The sequence below is a fragment of the Echinops telfairi genome, unplaced genomic scaffold (assembly GCF_000313985.2).
Source record: "Echinops telfairi isolate 266 unplaced genomic scaffold, ASM31398v2 ScPeMD7_2291;HRSCAF=2852, whole genome shotgun sequence".
NCBI classification, from domain to species: domain Eukaryota; kingdom Metazoa; phylum Chordata; class Mammalia; order Afrosoricida; family Tenrecidae; genus Echinops; species Echinops telfairi.
The window spans coordinates 16,815,887-16,839,238 of NW_022106189.1; the positions used below are offsets into that span (position 1 = coordinate 16,815,887).

Sequence of the window (23,352 nt, forward strand, 5' to 3'; positions counted from 1 at the left end):
ACGGTCACAGAACTTCTCTTTTTGCTTCTGAAATGGCTCACAGTTAAATGTGGTGGAATGGCAAATATGACCAATCCCCGACTTAATAGATCTTAATTGGAAAGCTCCACCCAATCATTTGGTGGGAGTTGCAAAGACTGTGGCTAGAAGAGTTGTGGCCAGCAATTTCAGTTCACCACTGTAACGGAGTAGTGTTGAGTGGGAGAACATTTAAAAAAAGGAAAAATCCTGAAATTTTAACGGATATACTAAAGCCATTAACTTGAAGCTAATTATTCCTGACCTAATGATGGAACATAGGGGAGCCCTCATGGCATAGTAGGTTACACGTTGGACTGCTAACTTCAAGGTCAGGAGGTCAAAACTATAAGCCCCTCTGAGAGAGAAAGATGAGGCTTCCTTCTCCTATAAAGATTCAGTCTCAGAAACCCGCAGTGGCAGTTGTACTCTCTGCTATAGAGTTTACATGAGTCAGAATTGACTTGATGATAGCAGTGGGTTTTTAAAAAAATGTTAGATGTATGCTAGGAGAAGGCCTAAAAGTGTGTCTTCAAGTGTTTATTCAAGCATCGTCTACATAAAAACATGCATGTTTAGTTTCTAGGGCATCAGCATTTGCTTTACCACCTGCAAGTCTTTGTTAGAGGAGCCTGCTACCTACACCATTGCCTTAAGGGCCAAAGGGAAGAAACAAGTGCAAGTGGTTCAAATGTCAGGTGAGGCAAAGTGGAAAATGCAGCATGCACTTGCTTATGTGTATCAATGCATTTGAACGATGGTGCTGCTGAGGAATATTGAAAATGCCACGGATTGCCAGAAGAACAAACACATATGCGTTGGAAGGAATCCTGTCAGCATACTCTTTTGTATCACATACTTCAGACATATTATCATGAGAGGACAGTCTCTGAAAAGGCACATCGTGCTTGCTAAAGTATTGGATCAGCAAGAAAAGACTGTGAAGAAGGTGGACTGCAACAGTGGATCCCAGCATAGTAATTGTGAGGATAGCGTGGGACTGGGCAGTGTCTCATTCGATGGTATATAACAGGGGTCCTCAAACTACGGCCCGCGGGCCACATGCGGCCCGCCAGGACATTTATCCAGCCCGCCGGGTGTTTTTGCCGCACTTGTTTTTTTACTTCAAAATAAGATATGTGCAGTGTGCATAGGAATTTGTTCATAGTTTTCTTTTTTTAACTATAGTCCGGCCCTCCAACGGGTCTGAGGGACAGTGAACTGGCCCCCTGTTTAAAGTTTGAGGACCCCTGGTCTATAAGGTCGACAGGAGTTGTAACCAACTGGAGGGCACCTACCAGAAACAAAGTCATAAAAGGCTCTAGATAAAAGTTATCCACTTCCACTCATTTTTCAGATAAGGAAACTAAGCGGTTTGCCTGGTGGTACAGTAAATGTAGACGTACCCATTGACCCATGTTAAATAGAGCAACTGGAATTAAAAGCAAAACAAAACAAAACAAAACAAATTACCTTTATTTCTCTCGTGTTAGGTTCCAAAGGCATTGTTGCTGGTAGGAAACCTGGTTGTTCACTTCAGACTACCCTGTAGTTTCAGATGATTAAATTTGGGACCTAACGAACAGAAAACAGCATAACATTGGTGAAATGGATGACCGTCTTACTCTATAGGCAGGTGAAAAACAGCTTTCTAAATTTTCTCCCCCTCTCTTTCCTCGTTTTGAAATAATATAATCCTCAAGTCTAATATATTTACTTAGTCACATAAACCCCTTACATGTTAGGTTGTATAGTATGGCCTAGCAGAGTGAAGGGGTCAAATGAAATTGCAGTTCAATCAAGACAATACATATAATTCCAGAGATAAGGCAAAATGACTCTAGACTCCCTAGTGAGTGGCAGAATTTCCTACAAGTCGAGGAATTAATGACTCGTGGTTTCAGTCTCTGAAAAGGCACATCGTGCTTGCTAACGCGATGTAAAACCAGAAATGTGTTACAGTGAGTTCACATTTGTTTCCTGGCCTACTGAAGACAGCCACCTTCCCTCACTTATCCCTCCATGACATGCATTGTAGATTGTTAGAAAGGCCTTGCTTGTGTTCAGAGTAGCAAGATTAGTGTGAAGACTTATGACAAGCAATGAAATGGGCCATATGTTTTCCCTAGCATGTGATGTTTTATCAGCATGTAGTGATATTTTATCAGCATTCATAGAATATTTTTCTGAAGCAGGAATAAGAAGAAACTGCTGAGTTTATGAAATTATCTGCTGGATCTTCTTCCAATTCAAGCGTTAACTGAAGTTAGTAGATAGTTCCTCCATCATTGTTCTTGCTCTGCTTCAACCCCTACTTTTCCTTTCACCTCCCCGACCGTGTTCATGCTCAGCTTCGGTGACCACTTCTGTCTGTTTGTGGATTGTGCTCGGTGCTGGCACATCCACTCTGCTCATTTTCGTTAGTCTTATAGGGCAGTTATCTGTAGGGGCAATGGGAAACCTTGAGTATGTATCCCTTACTTGTCCATACACAGTACTCCATTCGTGAGTGTGCAAAGACATTGTATTTGTCAAAAAAAATTGCCTAAGTAATACAAACCACGGATTTGAATAAATTACCACAGACAAAATTTCATTATGAAAGTTAAGTATTTTATCTTAAGATTGTATTACATCCAAAAAGCTATAATAGATTGGAAAGTGATAAAAAGCTTTCTTAAAATCTCATGTTGGGAAAAAAAATCTTTTGTTTGAAGTATTTCAACTTTTAAATTATTAATGGTTGCCTATCTTTTTAACAAATGTATGTACACGTTTATATATTATGTGCACACATACGGTATGCATAGATACAGACATAATCTCTGATGTGCTTTGCGTGTCAGATTTCATCCTGAATTGAGTTTTATGAATGAGAGATAGCTGGAACCTGGAACCATAGGTATATCATTGTGTGTAATATAACCGGGCAGACCTCAGACGTGCAACATGAGCTCAAGAGCTACAAAATATTTGGAGAACACAAGCAGAAGGTTGTTTTTAAATTTTGGGGTTTTTGTTTTGTTTTGTTTTCCCCCTCCCCTTCATGAGCTAGGTTGTTCTCCAAAAGCACCAAGTGTTACCGTATATACTCGTGTATAAGCCGGGTTTTTCAGCACACTTTTTATGCAGTTTTTGTGGTAAAATTAGGTGCCTCGGCTGATATTCGGGTCAGCTTATACTCAAGTATATACAGTACTTGTCTTTTCAGAGAGCTGTCCTGGAGTGGCAAGGCCTTTTGTGAGTTAGACTGAATGTAAGTGAGATTCCTTCATATTCTCAGCTAGAAAAAAACCCACAATACTCTTAGAATGTGATGAACGTTTCCTAACTCTGAAGCTAAGGAACCGCCTCTCATTTCTGATTAGGTAATTGTTAGCATTTTCCCCATTTAATTTCATGATGCCAAAAGTCATATCCAGTTGCCCTATTTGGGAAACTGTGTGGCCTCAGACATTGAAGATCATATCCAGTTTGGAAATCACCTCAATTGTATATGTGCTTTTGGTGTCTCCTCCCTCTCCTCCCCCTCAGCTTCCTGGGACTTTCAGATAGTCTAGAATTTACCATGCTGCTGTTCTTTGCTTCCTTCTTTCTTTCTTTCCTAACTTGCTTACAGACATCCCTACATACTGTTCATAGTACCTGGTACATTCTGCCCAAATTCCCCTTTTGCTTGGCTAACACTTACTGAGTAGTTTCAGTTCACGGTTCCTATGTAGCTTTCTTTGAGAGTTCCCTTTAAATTAGTACTACTCACCGCTTCCTGTATCATAGGACTTTGTGTGTTTGCCTGTCATCTATCGCTTGTTTCATTGTGTGACACTGTATGTATTGAGTTCCACGAAGGCAGAGGCCATCTCCTTTGATGACTATTGTCTCCAGGAAATTTTGATCTCCATAGAAACAGTGACTGGAATGTGTGCCTTTTAGGTTTAGATAAACGTTCCCAATATGCTATAATGAATATCCTTTGAAGACAAAATAGGTGAATGCAAATCACACCTCTGATATTTGATAGCTTTCTGATCCTGAACTAGTTACTTGTCTTGGTCTTGGGTTTTATTTCTGTACCATGGGGCATAGTGCTGGCTGTCTCAGCCTTATAAGGTTTTTGTAAGGCTCAAAAGAATTAACATAGAAAAAGGTGTCACTTGCAGTCAGGAAGGATTAATAAGAAGATGGATAAGGAACAATGGGCTGGAATGTCAACATTTTTAGTCTCAATGGGAGTGGGGGGGCACCTGTTCCTCACTGCCATCAAGTTGGTACCAATTGAACATACAGAATACACAGGTAATGGGAAAATTGGATTTCCACATGCAACAAAACAAAACAGGACCGTGTTTTACACTATTCACAAAAACAAATCCAAAATAGATTAAGGAACTAAATGTAAAAGCTAAAACATAAAAAAGGTCTGCTTTGAGCATTATGCCCTTTTAAGAGCTATCTGTATAGGATCAGATTGGCAACAGGGACCCTGAGCATCAGAGAGGAGCTCTACGCAGTGAGAGCAGGTTGATGAGGAGCCAACGACTCAGAAATGGAGGTGAGCATGGATGCAGACTCCAGAGCCTGTCAGTAATGTGCCTGAATTGGATGTGTAGAAACTGTTAGATTGGCTTATGCCGTGCTGTTTACACTCTTCATAATAACAACAAAATAAATACACCTTAGGGAAAACTACACAGGAGAAAGAGATGTATGGATGTTAGGACAGGAAAATGTTGACTATGATTTTGGGCCTATTAAATCTTGGAGTTGGTGGTACTGTAAAAATGTAGATTTGGACTAGGGGATTTGAAGTTACCTGTAATTGAATTTGTTTTAAGAAGATGAGACTACCCCAAGGAAGAATATTGGTTAGAGTAAGACATAGACAGAGAAGGAAGAGTCTCATACAGAAATGGACACACTGTGCTTAGGCTAGAGGAAGACGAGGGCAGACGTCGTATTGAAACCAAGGGAAAAGGGAATTTTGAGGAAGAGTTGTGAGTAATTGTGCCTGGTGCTTCCCATATAACGAAGAGGATGATGTTGGGGTATAGTAAGCAGAATTGGTCATCATTAGCCTTGGGGAAAATTGTGTTAGTTGAATGGTGGTGGTAGAAGCCAGATCACAATGACATTCAGGCACAAAAGAGACAACAGAATCTAGGCTCTTGTTGTTAGGTTGGTGCTGACTAGTTGGTACTGACTCACAGCAAGCCTGTGTACAATAGATTGAAACACTGCCTGCTCTACGCCATCCTCACAGTCATTCTAATGTTTGAGCCCGTTGTGGCAGCACTGTGTCAGTGCATCTTGTGAAGGCCTTCCTCATCGTCACTACCGCTCTATTTTACCAAACACCAGGTCCTTCTCCAGGAACTTGTGTCTCCTGACAGCATGGCCAAAGTATGTGAGACAAAATCTTGCCATCTTTGCTTCTAAGGAGCAAAATTCTGGTTGTACTTCTTACAAGACAGATTTGCTTCTTCCTTTGGAAGTCCCTGATACTTTCACTATTCTTTGCCAGCAGCATAATTTAGATACATGTATTCTTCTTCAGCTTTCATCATTCAATGCCCAACTTTCACAGGCAAAAGAGGCAATTGAAAGTACCATGGCTTGGGTCAGGCACACCTTAGTCCTCGAAGTAATGTCCTTCCCTTTCCACACATTAGAGATCTTGTGCAACTGGGCCTTTATCTGAAATTGATTTTCAGGTTGGTGAGGAAAGAAAGGGTGCACTATGATGATTGGAAAGGCAATTAGGAAAGCCCCAGGATGGGTTCGATTAAATATGTTTTCAAGGTGGCAGAATTTTAAAAAGAAAAATGTGGGATTAATTGAAGCACAAAGTCTACAGAGGCTCTTGGAGAGCAAGAGGTTGCTGGCCAATGTAAATAGAACCGAGCAAAGTGGCTCCGGTGAAAGCAGGGAGGAGTGGGATCCTGAGCACAGGAGAGCTGCTCGTGTCAGCCTGTGTTTAAGCTTCTTAACAGACATTACGTAATATGTATGTACTGTACTTATATAGTACTTGTTTTGCAATAGAAGTTGTGTACACATTTGCTTCTTTACAAATACTAACTCATTTAACTTACTCTTCAGAACAACCTTGCGAGGTATGGCTATTTAAAAGATGAGGAAACCGAGATAACCCCACTGAGTAACTTGCTTCACCTCACCGAGTAACTTGCTTAAGGTCACGCAGAGTATAAGTGGCAGAGATGGGGTTTGAACTCATGAGAGCTGCCTCAGCAGGTTGTATTTTTAACCTTTATGTTACTCTGCCTCTTCTTCCTGTGGTTGGAGGCAGCTTAAAGAGGGCTACACATAAAATATGGATAACTCTTTGCAAAATCTGGTTGTCTGGTTATTTGATCTGAGGACTGGAGTTTCACATTTTATAGGCTAATGCTATTACTCAGGCAATGGTTTTGTTGGGTTGCAAACCTTGGCTCACTTGCAGGGGAAGAATACCTGTATCAGAATTATTATTAGTCACTTTTTATCAAGACAAGATAGCAATGTTGATTTTTCATTAGAGATATCGTTAGAACAGTAAAAGAGAACATAAAATTCATGTATTGAAAGAAAATTAAGTAAATGATGACTAGGTTAGAAGAGGGTTGTCGCCAAGTTTCAGTCAAAAAATGTTGCTAATAAAGACTGTACATTGACTTTCTGGAATACTGGAAATGAATAAATGAAAACAAAAAGAAATATCTATTTTATATTATAAATTTCAAAAATAGTCAATAACTTATTTTAAAGGTATTTTTCTATAACTTTTCTTCACTGCAAGGCAAAACTGGTCATTCATATAGCTTTGTCAGCAGCTGAGGGATTATTTTTTCTATTGAAGTAATATATCAGGTCTTTTGTAATTATTTTATGACAACATGTGGGAGGGGCAGAGGAGCAGGGGGAGCTGTATTTAATGCCTGATCCATGCAGCATTTTCTGTGGCCACAACAGAGTCAGTGAGTCACTGTAGAGAGAAAAGGGTTATTCACTTGATAATCATTGAGGTCACTTATGGGTGTCTGTACTGTAACATCATGTGCTTCGTCTTTCCCAGGAAAGATTGTGTAATCCTGGTTTAATAGTTAAAGCTTTGTAAAATTACTATGATATCAGAAATTCTACTGGTTGTAAGCATTATTTAAGTTGATCCAATTCTAAACTAGGCAGGACGCTTGGTGAAGGCTCACTGAGCCCTGCCCTCTGACCTCTTGAATAGACTTTTGTTTGAGCTATTTGTTGAAGACTCTCAAAGTTCCCTAAAAATGGATATTAGATGGAGAGAATTTGGCTTTTTCATCTTAACAGGAATAGCCAAGAGGTGGGCTGGAAATGTCAAAAAATGCATCTTTAGAGCCTGGAAAATGTAGACAGTTTGGCAACAAGGGCATTTTAATGAACTCTGTTATCTCTCTCCTCTGATATGTAATAGTGTTGCCCTGTTCTAGTATTTGCTTCAGTATCTGGATTATGAAGCAGGATCTTGGTAAACTGTTATCTCTGGTTTGGGTAGGATTATGTGGAATTGACTGAAGGAAATTATAGTTTACAAGGCAGTTATTCTTAATGAGGTCAGAAGAGCGACAGTTGTTCTATCCGAATCTCATCAGCCCTGAGAATAGAATCCAACATTTATTTTCTGTTGAAAACGCTTATTGCTTTGCTATTTATGTTCTTCGGATGCATAAACTGCGCTTTCCCCAACAGTCTAGTCCTTGTTATAAACACGCCCCAACACTTCTTTCTTTCTACTTTTTGGATCCTGTTCAGCTGCTCTGCATCATAGGAATCTTTGCCCTTTGAAACTTGGATGATGGTAGATAGGAGTTTAAGACTTAGTCGATGAAGCAAATAGGTAATCAAATTCAGCTTACTATCTGAAGCACTACAGTATGTATTCTGTCCTTGTGAGTTTTAATTATGTAAAAAAATGTATCTCGGAAAATCCAGGGTAATATAGCAAGTTTTGTGGAATTCTGGGGAAAGTCCGAGTTATGATGAGGAGGAGAGGGCATGCTGTCTAGGAAGAGCATTTTAAAATGGTTAGAGCTTCATCCAAGAGAGGTTGATGCCACTAGGGACCGGGTAGCCTGTTAGAAAATCAACCCAACCCAAGCTCACTGCCATTGAGTCAATGCTGACTCACAGCGACCCTAGCAGACAGGGTAGAATTACCCTGTGAATTTCTGAGATTGTAACTGTTGACAGGTGTTGAAAGCCCTCTTTTTCTTCTGCCGAGCTACTCGTGTTTTTGAATTGCCAACCTTAAGGATCCTTGGTGGCAGAGTGGTTCCACATTGGGCTTGTTTTAGAAAGAGATTGCATAAAACCTACATTCATTGTTTTTATATGAAGATAAAGTATAGACTCTTTAGATGTAGAAGAACAGATAGCAGGAAACCAGAGAAAACAGTTGAGCAGGCGTTTCATGAAAGAACTGCAAATGTCAATAAACATATGAAAAGTTACTCAACCTGATTAAGAACCAGAGAAATGTAAATGAGAATGAGAGATTCTTTTCTCTTCCATTTATCACTTTGCCAAAGATGTAGACGTTTGATAATTACTAGTGTTTGCGTGTATGAAGAAATGGCTATTGTTTCTTGATCACATTTTCTAGAGGGCGATTACACAATATGAATCCAAAGTCTTAAAAGAACATACCTTTTGACCCAGTGAGTCCCCTGCTAAGAAGTGTTTTCCTGCAGAAATCATTTTTGTTTTCTTGTCAAGATGGTTCAGGCGTGCTAGCTATTTGTGAATGCCTTCTGCTTCAAACACATAACAATGAGCGAGCACATATTAACATTCAAGAAGAAAAGGAAAAAGACAGAGTTTGGCATACAAACAGCATATTGTTGTGAACCAGAAAGGAAACGAAACATAAGGGAAAAAGTAGGGTGGAACCGTGAGTCTGCAAGGGCTTCCGTCGGGGATGGGGGTGGGGGTGGGGGGGTGGAAACAAAGGGGGCAGTGTTTCCAGTTTAGCTCCTGGGAGGTAATACGGACTAAACGTCTACCACTTGAGATGTGACCAGAGAGAGCTGCGTTCATTGCTTAATGCCAGTGGTTGGAGTAAAGCTCTACTCTTTGTAAGAGGAGATTGAAAAAGACTCCTATGTGGCCCTATAAATTATATAGAGCTGTGTATTTTGATAGGCTAGAGAAAGATGAGGCTTTCTACTCCTGTAAGGAGTTGCAGTCTCGGAAACGCACAGAAACAGTTCTGCCTTGTCCTATAGGGTTACTGTGAATCGGAATTGACTCTATGCAAGTGTTGACTGTGAAGAGTCCACCGAAGGCATCATAATGATAAAAGCAAAATCACAAACCTAGCACACAGCAGATTATGAAAAAGAACACGTTGACAGGTTTTAGAAATGCACGGTATAGTTACATTGAGTCGTTATATGGATGAATAGGCTATAGACTGGATACAATTAAAAAGAGATTATTGAGTTGGAGGAGAGTTCCGAGGAATTCATTAAGATTGTAGAGACAAAAGATTAATAAAATAATAATAATAATAATAATAATAATAATAATAATAATCAAGAGACGTTGTGAAACTTGTAGGATATTTAATAGGTTTTCCAGAAAATGAGAATGGAGATCATGGTGGAGAAACAATATTTGAGGAGATCAGAATTGAGAACTTTCTTTATTTGAAAAAAGTATGAGCCTTCAGATAACTTTGAGTAGAATTATCATATTGAAATTGTGTGCTCTGAGAAATATAAAGAAAAAGCTTTAATCGATATGACAAAGAAATGCACATTACCTACCAAAGAAAGACCCTTCCTAGCAGCAGCCAATGCTTGCAGGCTGTGGACTGGTGCCTTAAAGGTGCTAAGAGAAAATTGTAGACAATATGGACGTTTAAAATCAATCCTATCTTTGACTCACCAGTGAGAAAATTAATATTTTCAGACATAAAAACTAGGAGTGTTACCAATCATGCATCACTAAGATTGCCAGGCACTGCTTTTCAGCAAGAAGAAAAGTCCACATAGAAGGTTTGTAATAAAAGAAAAAAGGTTGAGTGTGAAAATTGATAAACTGTAGTGGAAGATTCACTTTACTATTGTGTACAGATACTAAATTTTTATTGCTTTAAAGTAAGTATAAAACTAATTTCTAGGTACCAGGAGTAAGTGAGAAGAATATAAGAAAGAGCAAGTAAAACTTGCGTGATCCCACACTAATGACACACTAAGGGATTACATTACGACACATTATGGATTTCTAAGACTATTAAGAATTGATCTTTGGGAACTCAGATGAAATGGCTATGTTTCTAGTTAAATTTCTTACATTTCTTTAAGAAGGAATACAGATACGAATAAAGCACTGAAAAAAGCAGAATAATAACCAAACCCGCCCTCCAATAGACAGAAGGTCCAGTTTTACAGGCAAGACAAACCAAACTTAGATAAATGTCACACTTCCCGAGTTGTCACAATAAAAAGTTTTATTGCAGTAAAATATAAATAGCAAAATGTTTGGCCCTATATATTTGCCTATTCTAGATATTTCATCGAGATGGGGTCATAAAGTCTTTGCCTTTTTGTGTCTGACTTAGTTCAGTCAGGGTGTTGCTTTCAAGACTCACCCGTGATGTAGCAGGTGTCTGCATTTTGTCTCCATGGTGTAGTGGTATCTCCTTGGATGCAGAGACCATGTTTGGTTTATCTATTTCTCTTTTAATGGACACGTAAGTTGTCTGTACCTTTGCCTTTTGTGAATGATGCTGTCGTGAGCAACTCTGTGGGGGCTACACTCTGGAGGAGAATTGTTGAGTCACGTGCTAACTCGAGAAAAGGACCCGTGCTTGGTAAAGTAGAGGATTATTAAAAAGGAGGAAGACCCTCGAGGAGATGGATTGGCACAGACACTGCCACCATGGGCTGAAGCATAACAAGTGTGAGGATGGTTCCGGAGCAGGTGGTGTGTTGTTGTGTGGTACACAGGGTCACTGTGAGTCAGAGTTGACTCTGGTGCATCTAATAACAATAACAACAACAACGTGCTGATCCCAAGAACACCATGCAACGGGCTCCAATGTCTCCATATCTTTGACAACACATGTTCATTTTCAGGGTTTTTAAAATAATAGCTGTGTGGTCATCATTACTTATCTAAGAATTAATACCAGCCCAGTTCCAAGGAGTTGGAGATTAAAGATGTCCCAAAAGACCATCTCTTCCAAGAGCCTCCTTTGAGTATATTCTTTCACATCCTGGATTCTGTGAAACTCACAAAGCTTTAAGGAAATGTCTCATGTGGTCATAGGTGCTGCTTAGTTCAAAATCTGAGGGTCAGGCAGTGGCCAGCCAAATGCATGATCCAGAGCCAAAAGCCAAAAATGTACCAAAAGCCATAGCAGTTCTTGCTTCTACCAAAATTCCGTCAGGAATAGAGGTCTGGCTTTCCAGGTGAGGTGGTATGTGTGGAACTGTATGGTAGGGCCAAGGAAAACAAAGGGTGTGGCCTGGTCCCACCCAGTTCTAAGGTGGAATCCTCAAGATGCCCTCAAGGAAGCAAAGGATGTGGCTTGGGCCCCCCCTTGCACAAAGGTCAGGCCTCAATCCCACCCTACTCCTGTCCAGGAGCACAGGAGAGAATGCCATTTAAAACAGGACTATAGCCACAGGTGAATATGGTCAAGAACTGTAATATATAAAGGGCTATGGCTGGAGGGACCACATCAATTGATCGGAGCTCACTGTGCGTTTATTTTTAACAAGTTATATTTGCAATGAGAACAGAAAGGTGAATGCTGAGGTTTTTTTTGTTTGTTTGTTTTTGTTTTTTAATCATTCAATCCCTCCTTTGTATTTAAAGGAAATATGGTCGTAGTTATGAGCAGGGCTGCGAACCCTCATGTCACCAGTTGCTGCTCTGAGGGGGAACTGTGACCGTCACATACTCCATTTAACAAAGGAGCTCTCAGTTAGCTCTACTAATTGCAAAACATGGTGGTGGAAGCCCACTAGCCATTCTTAGGGAGAACAATGAGGCTTTTCAGCTGTGAGTTAGAATCCACCTGATGCCAGTGGACCGTAGGTTATGTAGGAGTGGACACGAGTTGTCTCCTACCTTTTTTTTTTTTTTTGCTTTGAGCTATAATTCAGTATTTTAAAAAACTGGTTATAAATTTCTTTTTATAAGACCATTAAGATGGCTTTATTAAAAGGCAAAGTCACTCTTGGCAAAACGGAGGAAACAGGCCCTCTTAGACTCTCCTGTCAGGAATACACAACAGCCTAGGTCCTACAAGGGCACATGGCAACTCCTTCCCAAATTCAAAAGCATGTTCCCTCTGACCCAGCAGTGCTACTGCTGCAGTGTGACGCTACAGATACACTTGCACCATGTTCAAAGGAATAGTTGCACAAGGCTACTCACTGCTTCACTATTTGCCAAACAAACGCTTGAAAACATACCCCAAACTACCTAATTGTAGCCTTTCAAAGAGTAGATGATATGGTATATGAATTGTAGCTCGAAACAAAAACTACAAAAAGGTAGGCAACACCTCTACTGTCGTTGTGAGATCCCATAGATGGTTTTCAAGAGGGGAGGTCTTTATGGGAGCAGATAGCTTTATCTGCCTCCCTGGGAGCAGTGGGTGAGTTTGAACCCCACACCTTTCTATTCGTACCCGAATGCCTAGCCCGCATAAAGGATAAGCAACAGAGGACTAAAGTCAGCAGTGGATTTGGAAATTGACTAGAATGAGAGATGGTTGGGAGCAAAATTATTCAAAATATTCAATTTTATATTGTCTTTGATGATTTCATGACATAAGCATTATGAATTCAAAATTTTTATTCAATTTGTAAAATAAAGACTCTAAGCAGAAGCAATATTTGAAAGGACAAAGTCAAGGTTATCAATCCTTATTTTATACTGTTTTGATTTTTGAGCTGTATACACATTATCTATTCACTGTCTTTCATCTAACTTTTTTTTAATAAAAAGATTCTAAGCAGAACACTTTTTTCCAATTTATTATTAATTAGGAACTAATGCATCTATCATCTCATTCCATAGGTCAAGCACATCCAGCAGAATGGTACATTTGCTACCACAGTCAGTTTCCAAACATTCCTTTTCTACATGGACTCCTTGACATCTTCTCCCCTTCACGCTGCCACCACCATTATTAATCCAGAGGATGAAATTCAGTTTAAAGTAGAAGAACACCTAAATTTTGGTTGTGTTTAGAAAATGCACATGCTTTTATTTGTACACAGTAAAGCATTTATTTGGGAAACTATCACAGACTATAAAAAATTTTTTTATATCACATTATAAAAAAAGTGTGGTGGGTGGGGGCAGCTCTGACAATTTCTTTGTCTGCATCAAATGCCAACCAGTTGGTAAACACACATAACATTAAAATGCACTCTGGAGTGGAGGAAGAAGGAAGCTGTGTTTGATTGTCAGATTGGCTAACTGCGGCTCCTCGGCCTGATGTACAGATAAATCCACACAGCTGGGCCCTGCAGCACATTGCTCTGCTCACACATTTCTTTGCTGTCACACTCGTGTCAAATACATCAAGCTGCTCACAAATGCCACAGAGAATGCCAGAGCACGCTCAAAACCCGGTGCTCCCACCTGGCAGGAGGAGCATTTGAAGACCCATCCGTGCAGGCTACCGCCCATTTCCACAGCTCCCAGCAAGGAGAAGGGTTGCACAACCTTCCAGAAAACGCTCTTCAATTCCACACCATAGGTTTGAAATTGCCTGTCAGACACTGTACTCTAACCCTGCGTCTTGGCAGCACTGTGGAAAGTGAAGTCGTATCAGGTCTGGCCAGTAAAGACTGGGTTTGGGAGTCTAGCAGAGACTCAAGGTGAGGATGCTCCTTTCCACAAAAGAAGAGTCACATTTTCCCTCCCACCCCTGTCCCTTCAGGATCACGCTGCCTACAGCTCATGGGCTTTATCCCTTTGTCGTTTCCGTACCGTACGTTGTAAACAATGCATCATATTTTGTCAAGTTCTATACAGATTTCATTTTGGTAGCTGAGTCTTGGCAACATACAATCACAAAGGCTGATGATTTTTCAATGTAAATATGATCCTGTGATCTTGTCAAAATTTGAATAATATGTGGGAAGTTGACCAAGTCCTTTAGCAAAGGCATGAGTCGTAAAGACGACCTCCCTGGGGAAAACTCAAACATTTTACATATCCATCTCTCAAACCTCACTGCCGGTCGAGTCGACGCCGATTCCTAGCGACCCTATAGGACACGGTAGAAATGCCCCTGTGAGTTTCCAAGACTGTCACTCTTGTGTAACTCACCTGCAGAGCAATTGATGTTTTTAATAGGTGGTCTTGCCATCAGTAGCCCAATGGGTAACCTTATGCTGCCGGGGCTTCGGTCACATATATATATGTCATACCCCAAACTGAGCTTGTGAATCTTCATGGGACAATAACCCTCATTCTTTCTCCTGCAGAGCAACTCATGGGGTTGAACTGCTGTGCAAGTGTCTCTGTAGGGTCACACTGCAGCAGCAGCACTGCAGGGTCAGTAGGGACATGGTTTTGAATTTGAGAAGGAGTTGCCATGTGCCCTTGTTGGACTTAGGCTGTTGTGTACTCCTGACAGCAAAGTGTAAGAGGGCCTGTTTCCTCCGTTTTGCCACGAGTGACTTTGCCTTTTAAAAAAGCCATCTTAATTGCCTTATAAAAGCAATTTATGATCAATCAATTTCTCAAGATACTCTTTCTTTCCTAGGCAATTGAATCGACTAAGATTGGCTTCACTAAGGCAGCAAGGCGGAAAGGTCTTAATAAATGGTGCAGACTCACAGCGACTGTATAGAGCAGAGCAAAACTGCCCCGGGGTGTCTAAGACTGACTCCTTCCAGGAGTAGGAAGCCCAGGGTTTTTCTTGAGGAGCGCCTGGTGCTTTTGTGTTGCTGACTGTGCTGGTTAGCAGCCCAATTCATCAGCACTATGCCCCCAGCACAGAGAAGGGATAAAAACAGATGGGGACTGTTTTCTGTTTGTTAGAAAAGTGCCTTCTTGACAATCGCTCTGATATTGCACTTAATTGGTTTTATTTGAAAACTGGTTGTTTCTCCATTATAAAGAAAGGTGTATGCTAGAAAATGTGTAGAGAATTCACATGTCTATGTGTATGTGTGTCTTTATACGGATACATATATGCTATATGTATGAGCATACACATATGGCATACATTCTATATATGATTGAATGGAGTATCAAGTATTTTTTGGAAAATATCCCTCAGAGTCATTTTATATGTATTTGATTCATTATAAAATATTTCATAGTTTAAGGTCCTCCTCATTTACTCTAAGGAGCCATGGTGGTGTAGTGGGTTTTGTATTGGGCTGCTACCGCCAGGTCAGCATTTCAAATCCATCAATTGCTCCTTGGAGGAAGATGAGGCTGTCTGCTCGCCTAAAGATTTACCCTTGGATGCAATGGGGCAGTACTGCTCTGTTCTGTGGGGTTGCTATGAGACAGAATCATGTCATTGGCAGTCAGTTTTGGTTTTTATTTACTTTGTTTGTATATCTCAGAGCTATTGGGGGAAGAGATAGACGATAGAAGCCTGAAATAGCCTCAGACAATGCTAGCTGTGGGTGCTTACAATGCTTTGTGATAGAAGGAGAAAGGAAATAAGCCAAGATGTTATAGAAATCAAAGCTTGTTTTAAAAGGGCATAAATGGATTTGATCTTACATGAATGTTGACAGAATGAATGAAATTTTCAAATAGCCTGATGTTATGCAAGTGAATGTTGTGGCTTGGGTTGAAAAACTACTGTGTTTCAAATAGAGGAGCCCAGCTGGTATAGTGATTATGCGTGGGGCTGCTAACCCCACAGTCTGCAGTTTGAAACCACCAGCCATTCCACAGCAGACAGGGAGGGCTTTCTACCCCCAGACAGAGTTATAGTCTGGGAAACTCCCAAGGGGAGTTCTATCCTGTCCTATAGAGTTGCTGTGAGTTGGCATCGACTCCAGGGCAGTGAGTTCAGTGTGGTTTTTGGTATCTCAAACTGCGTGTATATACAGACTGAAAGATTTTCTCTGGGAAATGTACTGGATGACTTACAAGGTGAGTACTGACAGAAAGACCCTCATGTCAAAGATATGTGTGAAGAGCTTACATCAGATTTCTCATGAAATGTAAAGTGACATCTTAATGTTTCATTCACTATATGTGCTTAAATCTGTGTTAATTAACTTAGTATTTGTTGTAATTGGCACTTGACTAATTTATCTCGCTAACGGTGTCTACTCAAATTGGTTAAATTATTTTGGTGTTTTCTCCATTGGGAAAATAAGGGATTGTCCTGTAGTTTGGGTTGCTTCATATTCAAGTCATATGTACATGTTATTGATTTTCGACAGAAACTGAGGCTTCTCGAAGAGCTTGAAGACACATGGCTTCCCTATCTGACTCCCAAAGATGATGAATTTTATCAGCAGGTAAGCTATTTTAGTATTTGTATCAATTTGTAATAATGTGTTTAGGTGAGATACTGAGGTACAGAACCTCAGAAGTAATCTGGCCCGGTCTACTTTAACAGTGAGCAAATTGTGATCCAGAGGTAAACATTAGAGGTGGAATGACTTGCTTTGGTTATCTAAGGATGCTCCATTGCAGGCGTTCTCAAACTACGGCCCGCGGGCCACATGCGGCCCACTGAGGACATTTATCCGGCCCACTGGGTGTTTTTGCCCCATTTGTTTTTTTACTTCAAAATAAGATGTGTGCAGTGTGCATAGGAATTTTTTCTTAGTTTTTTTTAAACTATAGTCTGGCCCTCCAACGGGTCTGAGGGACAGTGAACTGGCCCTTTGTTTCAAAAGTTTGAGGAGCCCTGCTCCATTGCCTGCAAAGCAATCTGCTTTCTGCTGTGAACTTAGTGCTTTAGCATCACGGTTCACCTTTAGTTCCTCAAGTATTCCATGCTGTTTCCTCGCCACTGCTCTTGCTCTTTGTTTTGTCCACAATCTCTCTTTGCCCTCTATCCTATTTTCAGATGACAAGACTTCACCTAACACCACCTCCTTTGTGAACATTTCTCTGATTTCTCTAGCCTGCTAGGAGAGTTGACTGCACTCCCCTCTGTGCTACTTGTACCTGGTAAATTCCTCATTTTACCATCTATCACACGGAATTGCAATTAGAGCATTCTGAGTCTGTCTCCCAAAGGAGCTCTGATAGCACAGTGGTTAAGAACTCGGCTGCTAATCTAAAGGTTAGTGGCTTGAACCCACTAGTCTGGCGGTGGGCGGTGGGTAATCAGTGGGGTGGGTGTTGGCAGTTGGTTTTTGTAAAGATAGTCTTGGAACCTCTATAGCAATAGTTCTACACTGGTCTCCAGGGTCACTATGAATCTCAATGGATTTATGGCAATGGGTTTGGTATGGTATCTGCTTTCCTAAATTATTTCCTTGATGATACAAATAGTTAAGCACTCAACTACTAGCTAAAAGGTTGGTGGTTAGAAACTAGCGAAAGGTACTTTAGAAAACAGGCTTGGGGATTTACTGCTTACAGCCTCAAAAATCCTATTGGGCACTTCCATTCTCCACATCTGGGGATCTCGGTGAATCAGAGTTGACTGGATAGCAATTAAAAACAGTAACAATTGCAAGTGACAAAAATCTAGATTAAACTCCTCGTGGCCAGGAGGGGATTTGTTACCAAAAAAGGGAAATTTTATATACCCCACTTGAATGTCTGGGTTATGTCATCCCTAAATCCACTTTCCCAAAAGATGGTATCTCTTCAGTGTTCTCTGTCTCCTGGTTTGGCTTTCCTTGGTGTGACTTCATCCTGAAAATATACAGGAACTCTAATAGCTCAAGGGATATGTAGTTGGCTTAGTCTGGGTAGACTAGAGAACAAATTCATAAACACTCATATGTGTAGAAAGAGGTTTATATACAAGAGCAATTGAATATTGAAAAAACATCCCAGCTCAGTCCAGATCAAGTCCATATGTCCAATATTATCCCATATGTCCAATACCAATCTAGAAAGGCCTCTTCAGACTCACGAAACACATGCAATGAAGCTGAATGCAGGAAGATCACAGGCCAGTAGGTGGGAAGTCTTGTGGATCCAGTGGCTTTGAAAACATCTCAGCTCTGGCAGGGATCTTCAAGTGGTTCCTTCAGCTCAGGGCACTAATATAGTTCCATGTGTCTTGTCAGTAAAGCGTCTCGTAGGGAGTGAGGAGAGCGAGAAAGAGAGAGAGAGAGAAACTCCCACCTCGAAAGAGGAAATATTGAGTTCCCTGAATCCTCAGGAGAAGGCCATGCCCACATAGAGGCCTCATTTGCTGTGACCCAATTGACAGACTAGACTCCACCCCTTCATTCTTAATCCTCTCAAATCGACAAATGAATATGTAACTTCCACAGTAGCTTTCAACACCTAGGATCTTAGAAGAAGGTGGTGATTTCTTTCTCTTTGGTTCCTTCAGATAGACCCCTCAGGGCTATCGATGTTGGCCTGCCTAGAACCATGTGCCTATCCGTCTTTGTATTCAGAGGGGGGATAATGCTCCTTTTTATTTGATTTAGTTCACCTAAATCCACCGACTCTTAGAATGGGTAGAGAGCATTTCCACCCGAACTGCATGGACTGATACTTAGAGATACATGGTTTCTCTAAAGGAAAACGAATACTGTAAAGAAAAGGAGAAGAATTCATACTGGACAAGTAAAACCAATACAGGCTTACATATTCTTTCCTACTGGAATGTAAAATCTTTGGGTATAGGAATCAGGACATACCATCTTTGTATCTCTAGCGCTTAGCATGTGTTTGTGTGAAGCATACTCATGGAAAGTCTACCTATCTAGAATTCAGATCTCTTGGTTTTCAGTTAATTATAATTTCCAAGACACTATACTCATCTCCATTCTCATTAAATGTTCACTACCGTCCACCTTGTCAGTTCTCTTATCCGCCTCCTTAGTTCCTTTGCTTGTGTTTCTTAATCCACTTTTTCTAACCCTAACCAAGACATCCATCTGAGCATGTCTGTCTTCTGCTTCAAATCCTACGGTTGCTGTTCATTGCCTGGCTCCTACATTTCTAGCCTCATCTCCCCTAATGTTCTACCACCTTACCCTTGTTAATTTTTGTAGGTTCCCAAATTAACAATGCATTTTCATATTTTGGGGTCATTCTCTGGTGACATGCTTCCTCCTCCTATCTATATCTTACTTGGTTGGAGAAGTTCAGTTTTTATCTCTACTGTGAAGCTCTTCTCCCTTGTGTGGCCTTATAGTACTTCATCTCGACCTAAATTAGCACTTAATCTCAGTTAGTATAATGATTTATTTCTATGTCTGTGCTCCTTATTTCTGTATCTTGTGATGCCTGGTACCCAGCAAATAATTAATTGTCTTGAATTAATGAATGCATTATGAATTAATTTTAGAAGCAAGATATATAATACTAAGTTTAGTTTGATGTGAACTTTATATACAAGGCGGTACCCCCCAGAAAATAGGAACAAAGCTCTGCTAGGCAGAGCTTTTGTAGTACGCATTTTTCCTGCTAGTTGTGCATCAAACAACTCATTCTGAGTTAGTGCACCCAGTGGCATCCCCTGGGAAGGTGAATTTTTTTCATAAAAGCAGTTTCACTCGAACCTCATTTTTTTGTGATGGCCAATTTAAGAGAACAGTGTGCGGTTGTGAAATTTTGTTTCCTGCTCAGGGAAAATGCCACAGAAACTGTTGTGATGTTGAATACAGTTTACAAGGACCGTGCTATGGGAAAAACTCAAGGGCACGAGTGGTTTTCTCGTTTCAAATCAGGTGAAATGTTGATTGATGACAAGCCTTGTTCTGGATGTCTGTCAAGTTCCTGAACAGATGAAAATGTTGAGTTGTAGTGGATTTGGATTTTGTTCCACCAGGTCAGATTTAGTCAAGTTTTCTATTTAGAGGTTCTGGAAAGATTGCATAACTGTGAGATTAAAAAGGCCTGATTTGTGGCAGGGGGCGGACTGCTTTTGCCAGCACAACAGTGTACCTGCTCATACAGCCATGCCTTCCTTGCCCTATGCACCCACCTCACCTGACCTCGTTCCATGTGACTTCTTTTTGTTTCTGCAAATGAAGAAGGACATGAAAGGACAGCAATTTGATGATGTAGAAGAGCTGAAGAAAAAAGTGAGGGAGGTGCTTTCCGCTATCCAAACATATGAATTTGAAAAATGTTTCCAAGTATGGAACCACATATTTGACTATTGTATTCAGTGTCACGGGGAGACTTTGAAGGTGATAAGATTGTTTTGTAAAAAAATTTAAATAAATTGCTTTGTGGGGGAAACAAAAAAATAAATTCCAGTTTGGGGGGGTACCCCCTCATACATTCACATCTCTCTAGGGAGGGAGTATGGTGACAGATTTCAAGAATGTGTGCAGAAAAGTTTTATTCCTGAGTGGTAGGATTTTTTTTCCTTTGAGCTTTCCTGCCTTTCAATTATATACAATGAACATGTATCCCTTTGTAATAATGAAAAAGTACCCAGAAAATAGTTGAACCCCAAGATGCAATCAGTTCTTAAATTCTTACTAACATTTTCATAGATATAAGTCTCATGGTCCATGATTACACACACTGTTATAAATCAACCACTGAGCCATCTCAGCTTTTGTATTGTGAAAGCAGTACATGAAAAATCAAGAAAACGTTATCATTTCACCTTCTTCTCAAGGGCAATATGCTGGGGGATAAAAGGAAACCCAAATGCAAATAAAATAACTATCAAGGAGTCTCTTTCATTGTTGCAAGACCCACAACAAACCTCGAAGACTGATAACTAATCACTTTAAGTGCACCTTGTAAGAAGGTTTAGTACTTCAACAAAACCTAAGTAAAAGTAAACCTGTTCTCTTAAAAGATGTAGGGAAAACACTTTCTAATGACAGGAATAAATAGAAAATTCAGATCTGACATTAGGTTCCTTAAATCGTTGCTGGCCACTGGAATGCCAATCCAGCTGCCAGTCAACAAAACACAAGACTTTACGGAGTTTCCATACCGGGTCTGGGATCAATGGCTTGCTGACCCTTAGAGTGTACCAGCGACTGAGCTAAATATTTTATGAAATCCTCTCAACGACCTCATTCACGTATTCCATATTTATATGTGGAGTGGCTATTCCAGTGGTACTAGAAGATTAGGTAGGGGTTATCTTTTTCTGTTTCAGAAATCAGCAAGACTAAGCTAAAGTACCTGTGTGGCACAAACTACCGTATATACTCGAGTATAAACTGATCCGAATATCAGCTGAGGCACCTCATTTTACCACAAAAACGACATTTAAAATGTGTGGAAAAACAGCTTACACACGATTATATACGGTATTTTTGCTTGATCATTAACCTAAAAATTGGTGGTTTGAACCTGCCTGGGGAGCCCTGGCGATGTATTGGATTAGACGTTGAGCTTCCTAACCAGAAGGTCAGCTGTTCAAAACCACCAACTTCCTTGTGTGAGAAAGATGAAGCTTTCTACTCCCATAAAGACTTAGTCTCAGAAGCCCATACAGGCAGTTCTACCTTGTGCTATAGGGCCACTGTGAGTGGGAATCGACTTAATGGCAATGAGTTTCGTTTCGTTTGGTTGGTGGACCCTGGGAGAAAAGGTCTGGTTATTTGCCTGTTAAGATTCCAGCTAAGAAAGCCCTGTGGAGAAATTCTGTTCTGTAATACATGGGTCACCACCAGTTGGAATTAACCTGACGGCAAGTAACAACAGTAACAATAAGCTACTCCTGTGAGTGGGAGAGCTGACACTCGGACCCATGCTTGTCTGGCTCGGAAGCCCATGACTTTTCCTGCTGTGTTGTTTGCTTCTCAGCATATCAATGAGATTCAGAACAACTTCAGAGATGATTTGCAGTTTCTTTTGGTAAAAACCCCAGAGGAAGCAACCACCACCACAAAATCTCAAAGCTGAAAAGCAGGGAGTCTACTGGTTCACTAGGAAGCACAAAGAAATAAGGCATTATAGTGCTAGCAGATAAACCCAGGCTTCCAGTTCAATGAATGCCGTGGTGGTAGTTGTAAGGTGCCTCAAGTCGGCTCCCCCTCTGTACAACAGAACGAAACACCGCCCCGTCCTGGGCCATCCTCACAGTTGTTAGGTTGGAGCCCATTGTTGCAGCCACTATGTCAATCCATCTTGTTGAGGACCTTGCTGTCTTTCACTGCCCTTCCACTTAACCAAGTACAATGACCATCACCAGGGACCCGTCTCGCCTGAAATGTCCAAAGTACATGAGACACAGTCTCCCCATCCTTGCCTCTAAGGAGCGTTCTGACTGTACTTCTTCCAAGACAGATTTGTTTGTTCTTCTGGTATTCCAGACTACTTTCCGAATTCTCCAGCATCGTAGTTCGAATGCATTGATTTTTCTTTGGTCTTCCATTTTCAGCGTCCAACTTACACATATGAGATGGTTGTAAATACTATGGCTTGGGTCAGGTGCACCTTAATCCTCAAAGCAACATCCTTGCTCTTCATTTTAGGAGAGGTCTTGTGCAGCAGATTTAGCAAATGCAGTGTGTTCTTTGATTGCTTGACTGCTTCGTCCGTGAGCATTGATTGTTGATTCAAGTAAGATAAAATCCTTGACAACTTCAGTCTCATGTTACTTATTTATCCAGTTGTGAGGATTTTTGTGTTCTTTACCATGAGTGTAATCCACACCGAGGCTACAATCTTTGAAGTGAATGCTGCCCCTTTGATGCAGAGACAGTGTAAGGCAGGTGCCATGAAAAGCTCCGTTTTAGAAATGAGGAAATTAAGGCAGAGAGACCTTTTAAATTTGCTCAGGATTTGCAGTAGGACATATCCAGGCCAGCATTTGAGCCTAGGCCGTGCGACTCCTGAGCCTGTTCTCTGAAGCATCCGGCTGTCCCCTTTCTCTGTGTCTCCTGGCCCTCCGAGATTGCTGGGCATTTATATTAGTGCTCTCCAACCACTACTTCAATTCTTGTTCTCCGTGTAATGTCCAGCCGCCCAGTCCCCATGAACTCAAAAGTCCGTGGATTGACCCCACCAGTACTAGGTCCACTCTGACTCAATGACCCTATAGGATACAATAGAGCCATGCCCCCAACAGGCTGGACTGGAAAACACTCTTTTAAAGGCCAGCGATCCTTGAACTAACTACAAGCTTTTCTTTCTTGGTATCTTTTAATTTGTTCTTCGTCAGTGGCTTGATGTTGTTGCTTTTTTATTGTACATTGTTGCTTGGTTTTGCTCTGTCTTGTTTTT

The 23,352-nt window shown here is 40.8% G+C and overlaps 1 protein-coding gene across 4 annotated transcripts in view; it reads left to right on the top strand.

Annotated features, from left to right (window-relative positions):
• The window catches only part of FTO (FTO alpha-ketoglutarate dependent dioxygenase), a 462,074-nt gene that overhangs the window by 111,538 nt on the left and 327,184 nt on the right, over positions 1 to 23,352 (top strand). For all 4 annotated transcript variants that reach the window (XM_045293609.1, XM_045293612.1, XM_045293611.1 and 1 more), the window contains exon 2: positions 16,443 to 16,520. In XM_045293609.1, the coding sequence (XP_045149544.1) occupies positions 16,443 to 16,520 (78 nt within the window). The remainder of the gene's footprint in view (positions 1 to 16,442; positions 16,521 to 23,352) is intronic.